General features: G+C 57.7%; 1 protein-coding gene across 1 annotated transcript in view; it reads right to left on the bottom strand.

Annotated features, from left to right (window-relative positions):
- CELF4 (CUGBP Elav-like family member 4) overlaps positions 1-5837 on the bottom strand; it is a 76880-nt gene that overhangs the window by 5097 nt on the left and 65946 nt on the right. The window contains exon 10 of the mRNA XM_021716427.1: positions 5605-5776. Coding sequence (XP_021572102.1) covers positions 5649-5776 — 128 coding nt within the window. The 3' untranslated portion in view covers positions 5605-5648. The remainder of the gene's footprint in view (positions 1-5604; positions 5777-5837) is intronic.

Here is a 5837-nt window from a genome sequence, read left to right as displayed (position 1 = left end):
CCCCCCCCCCCCCCCGCGCCCCTCCCCCCCGCCCTTCTCTGCCTCAAACACCGCCCTCAGAACCCTTGGACAACGAGGACATGTCGTTTTGAGATTTAGAGCAAACGCCACCCATGTTCTCGGAGTTTTAGAAAACACGCCCCCTCACAATCACCTCACACTCTGCTCCCAACGGGGTCGCTATGGATAAACTGAGGCTGCTTCTGGCCTGGGAAGCCCTTCAAGGGTTCTGTAGCTTTGACCCACACAAGAGCCACATAGAAGGCTGGGGGGTGCCCTGCAGGGGCCCCTTCAGGTCCAGCTCCTCTCACCTTTGTTCTGCTGGCCCCCCACTTCTTGCCCCACACCCTAAGGTCCTCAGAGAGTAGCTTTCCAGCCTGACCCGCCTTCTTCCTGGTGGAGTCCTGAGTGGCTGGAAACGTATTCCTTTCCCCATCAGGAACCACCAACCCGTTCAACTTTGACTTGTCTTCCACACCCCTCCCCATTTCATGGTCCTCTGCCCCACTCCCTCCTCATGGTTTGGGGTCCCCGCCCCCTCATGGTTACCCGTGAGCTTGCCCCTGATCCCCCCCTTCCCCGCGGCAGGCTAAGCGCCAGATGGCTTGGCAGGGCTTCAACCCACCTGGCTTCTACATGCAGGGTCTTTGCTCTAGGGCCTATGCTTTCCTACTGGGAAAAGGAAGGGAGGCCTGAGATCTCAGAGTATCACTGTGGACTGCTGTGCCTTCACAGGTTGCTGGACCTTCACAGAGGCTCTGCCCAGACTCTCCCTCCACTGACCCCAGCCTTGCCTGCCCACCTGAGCTGGGTTCTTTGTTCATTCAACACAGGATCTCCTTCACGCAGATCAGGGCCCTTCCCATGCCCACCAACTCCTGAAATGCCACCTTCCCTTGCACTTCCAACCCTATCGGCAAAAGCCCTTAGACCCACCCAGGACGTCCAGATGGTGGGTCCCTTTGGCATAGGAGGAGAGGCTTAGGGAAATGAGGAGGGTATTGTCATCAGGTGTTGGCTAAAGCAACTGCAACTGAGGGACACTCTGAGGACTCTCCTCACTCTTCCTCCCTGAGGTCCTGGGTCTCTCTGGGCATTCACTCCTCTCCCCTGACCCAGCTTTGATGCAGCTGCTCAGCAGTGCCAGGCACCATCCTGGGCACTGGGACACAAACCCGAATAGTACACAGCCTGGCCATCAAAGCTCGCTCTGGGGAGCATCCTCAAATGTACCCTCATCCCTCACACACCTTTGGCCCAAACACATGACACACCCTCACATTCAGACTCTAAGGAGCCCCCAGGACTCTGCATGGGCATGGCTGGCTCTGCTCTTTATCAGGAAGCTTCTGCCTGCAGGGCGACCCCTTCCTAGCCCTTCTCTGGGGGGATCGCTGCACACAGCCCTAGATGTGGCAGCAGGATCACAGGCCAGCACGGTGAAGCTCCAGTCAGGTCTGGGAAGCTCTGACTTCCCAACCTGAGCAGGGAGATCATGGCCGGGTTGAACTGATTTAGATGTGGGTCCTAACTTCAGCTGGGCTCAGCCAGAGCGGGCCCAGGCACAGCCACAGCTCAGCCCTGCATGGGTCCCACCGAGGTAGCCATGACTGCAAAGCTTGGACCAGATGCTGTGCAAAAGCACACTCAGGGACCAGGCCCAGAACCCCACTGGAGTCAGACAAGCAGCATGACATGGTCTCCCACAAAAGCTCAGTGCTGATGACTGGGCCTTCTGACAGGCCCTGCGGGAGCTAGGAAGCTCAGGGGCAGGACTAGGACTTGGAGGCCAGTCTGAGCTGGACAGGGCCCCAGTGAGGGTACTCTGCCTGCGTGCGGTGGACCTGGCCATGTCCACAGTTTTGCCCACTCTTCCCGCCTTTGCTTCCTTCCTCTTCGCTTTTTGGTGAAGGTTCCTTGGAGAAACTCCCACCTTAGCACAGGACATCAAGCCCAAGCAGCTAGAGAGCAGTGGAGAAGGCATGAAACCAGCAAGGAAGGAGAGCCATGCTGACCTTCCCATCCCAACCCCAGTCCCACCCCATCTGGCCCTCACCGTACCACCAAGGCCCCACCACACTCCTCATGGCTGCTTGCCTGGGCCCCTCTCCTTCCCCAAGCCTGCCCACTTCCTTCTGACTTGGCCTGGGACCTCCATGCCTACTAACCCTCCGCCCTCACCACTGTGGGCGACCGCCCTGGGCCTGAGATCCCCATCCCACTACCTCTTTGCTCTTAGCTATGGGGGGGGTCCCCTGGGCCCCTGCTCAGGCTGGCCCCATCCCTCTGAGCACCTGGGGCCCCAGCTTAAGTCCAGCACTTGGCTGGTCAGTGACATCATGCAGTCTTTCTGCTGCTTTTTTGTGCCTTTTCCTTCCTTTCTGACTGTCTGGGAGTGGCCACTTTTCACAGCAGTCCCAAGCCTGCCTTGAGAAGCCTGGAAGCTCTTCCTAGCACCCTCCTTCTATTAGAGCTTCCAATCGACTTAGGTCGGGGAACCTGAAGGAACCATTTGTTAAAATGCTCTTCAAATGAAGATTAGAGGTCAACTTTATTGCAGGAGTTATGTCACATCATAGATTGTAAAAGACTGCTTAGGGCTGGGCATGGTGGCTTATGCCTATAATCCCAGCATTTTGGGAGGCAGGAGGACTGCTTGAGCCCAGGCGTTTGAGACCAGCCTGGGCAACACAGTGAGATCTCATCTCATCTCTACAAAAAATACAAATTTAGCTAGGTGTGGTGGTGCATGCCTGGAGTCCCAGCTACTCAGGAGGCTGAGGCAGAAGAATTGCCTGAGCCACTGCACACCAGCCTGGGAAACAGAGTAACGCCCCAACTCAAAAAAAAAAAAAAAAAAGAAAATAAAGACTGCTTAGTGGTGAAGGTGCTCAGATGCTCAGAGAAGTGAGGTGTGGTGGCATGTTCCCTCTGACATTCAGGTCACTCTGTGGTAGCAGGATTGGAGTAAGGGTGGGGTGGGGGCTTCTCATTCTCTTCATCTGAAGAGGGCTAGGCTCCCTGGCTTCAAGCTTGGCTCTAACTCACTAGCTGATGGGCAGGTTAGTTGGTTTCTCTGGGCACATGGTGATCCTAACGCCACCCACCTTATTGGCAATTGTCCCTACACAGTCAGGTGTCACAGCTGTTACCCCTCAGGCAGTGCCTGGTGCATGGCAAGCCCTGTGTAGAGGTCTGGGGTCTTGTCTCTCTGGCCTTTGCATGCCCTGGTGGAAGAACCCACTCCTCCTAAGACCCCTCCCCAACTGTTGCCAGTCAGCTGGTTCCACCCTGCTAGCCAAACAATAAACCTGCCTTCCTCAGCCCTCCATCTGGGATCTTCTCCAGCCTAGAGGTTCTACCCTTGCCTGGGCCGAGGAGGCTAAGACGAGCTGCTTTCAGGGAAGCCACTGTCAAAACACACCCATGGGGCCCCCTGGAACCTCAGGACATGACCCTGGTGCACACCCCTCCCCCCATCCTCTGATTGACTCTAACACCTCGGTTTCATTAATGAGGAAACCCAGAGAGGGCAAGCACCTTGGCCCAGGTCACACCTTAATGGCAGAGCTCTGCTTATTTAAGAAAAAGTGCTCTCTATACAGAAAGAGCCGCTCTCACCAAGGCTACAGTAGAGGTCTTCCTAAGGAAATGTCCTCATCTGAAGGCTACCTCCTGGCATCTGCGGCCGTGATGCTGACTCCTGTCTGCATCCTCAGACCTGAGCCCAGTGTCTGGCACGTGAGGGTGCCTGAACCCTGAATGACATGTGTGTTTGCATCTGCACACCAGCCAGGAATGGGCAGGGTGGGAGGCCAGGAGGCAGAGGCTGGCTCTGCTTTCCTGGGCCTGCAGAGAGGGGAGGCACCAGCAACCCGAGAGAGGGGGCCTGGCTCTCAGCAGGTGAGTGTTGCTCCTTCTGATCAGAGGAAAGGTGTTCTGCTGGTGTCTGCACCTGGGCAGTGTGGGGATGAGATTTGAAGGGAGACCAAAAGACTGGAGACCTTCCTCCCAAACTCCAAGCCCTGAACCTTCACTCGAACACCTGACTCTCACAGACCTGCTCTTTCTCCCACACCCTCCGCTCTCCCAGTCACTTGGGCCAGGTGCCTGGATGTCGTCCTTGGCTCTTCTAATTCATGACAACAGCATCTTTGACTCTGCCTCCAGAACACATCTAGAAATCAATTCCATCATGTCCTCCCGATGCTGTCACCCTGGCCTGGGTGGTCAGGGCAGGAGACCTCTACTGTGGCCCCTACAAGCTATTATCAACACAGCAGCTGGAGTGACCCCACCCAAATGCAGGTGACCACCTCACTCTTCTCCTCAAGACTTTCCAATGTCCCCTCCCCAATTGCCCATTTCAAGAAGAGACCAAAGTCGGTGCAGTGGCCTGCAAGGCCCCACATGGGGTGGCCTCCTCACTCCTCCACGTTAAGCCTCCCTCCAGACTCAGACTTCTGCTGTTCCTGAACAATCAGCCCCTAGCCCTAGCCCTAGCCTCAACTTACAGCTTTTACACTGTCCCCTGAGAGGTGGACATGGCCCCTCCCCCACCTTGTTCAAGACTTTGCTCCAATGTCACTTCTTCAGCAAGGCATGCCCTGACCACGTGATCCAGCTGTAGCCAACAGCCCTGACCTACTAGGCCATCTATTCTTTGGTCACATATCTGTTTCCGCCTTCTCAGTCTTACTCAAGGCTGAGCTCCAAGCATCTCACACAGTACCTGGGACACAATACTGCTGAATAATCAGAAGAATGTAGGGGTAGACTGGGGAGGCAGGGGAGCAGGAGGCTGAGCCATAAGGACCCAAAGGGAGCCTTCATCTCTGATGTGTAAATAAGTTGAGGACTTCAGGAGCCAACAGCTTGGGGGGGGGGTGGCAAGGCTGAAGGTCAACATTGATGGCCTGGGACACCTTCCCCCATCCCTTCCACAGGAGGCTGCTTTGTCCAGGGGAACATTTGGCCTGGAAAAGGCGGGGCTGATGGTGTCTCCAGCTCCTAGTCAGGGCCCAGCCAAAGCCAAAAAGGCGACAGCTACCCCCTCGTTGTGGCTAGCAGAAGGCAGGCAGGGTCAGGTACCCCAGTGCTCCACCATCACTCCTGGAAAGTTCCCTTGGATGAAGTTTTCTTTAAAAAAGTCCCTCCTCTCCCTGCAAGCTATGGGGAGGGGTGCTGGGGGCAAGTGTCCAAAGACTGCCAGCCCACCTGGCAGAACTAGGGAGGGGAGAGCAGGGCAGTCTGGGAGCAGGGCCGCAGCTTTTGGACAGAGCCAGTTCTGCCCCCAAACTCCCCGCCTGAACTCCCCATCTGCTCACCCCAGGGTCTTCTGGCAAACAGAGCTGCCAGCGTAGACCGGGAGGCGCAGGCCCAGGGCTCACCCCGCTCCCTCACTCCTGCCCTCTGGGCCCAGAGGCAGGAGTGTGACCACAGCTCTGCGCCCGGCCCCCAGGCACAGGGCGAGGAGCAGGTCCGGCCAGGCGCAGCGGGTCCAAGCACAAGAGAGGGACCGGCCCACGGAGGCCGGAGGCGGCGGGTCAGTCTGGCGTCCCCGCCCCAGCCCCCCGGCCCCACGCCCCGGCCGCCCCCGGTCACCTGTGCGAGTCCTGGTCTCCCCCGGGGGACGCTCCCGCCGGTGCTCAGTACGGGCGATTGGCGTCTTTGGGCCGCTTCAGCTGCACCTTGAGCCTCTTCATGCCGATCTGGAAGCCGTTCATGGCCTGGATGGCGGTCTGCGCGCTGGCCGGGTTGTCGAAGCTCACGAAGCCTGGCGAGACACGAGGGACGAGGGCCTGGGTTTCCACGGGGCCGCCCGGGGCGCTCCCGGC

The sequence above is a fragment of the Carlito syrichta genome, unplaced genomic scaffold (assembly GCF_000164805.1).
Source record: "Carlito syrichta isolate Samal-C Ts95f unplaced genomic scaffold, Tarsius_syrichta-2.0.1 Scaffold308812, whole genome shotgun sequence".
NCBI classification, from domain to species: domain Eukaryota; kingdom Metazoa; phylum Chordata; class Mammalia; order Primates; family Tarsiidae; genus Carlito; species Carlito syrichta.
The sequence above is the reverse complement of the archived record's forward strand: the minus strand, read 5'-3'. Positions and strand labels throughout refer to the sequence as shown.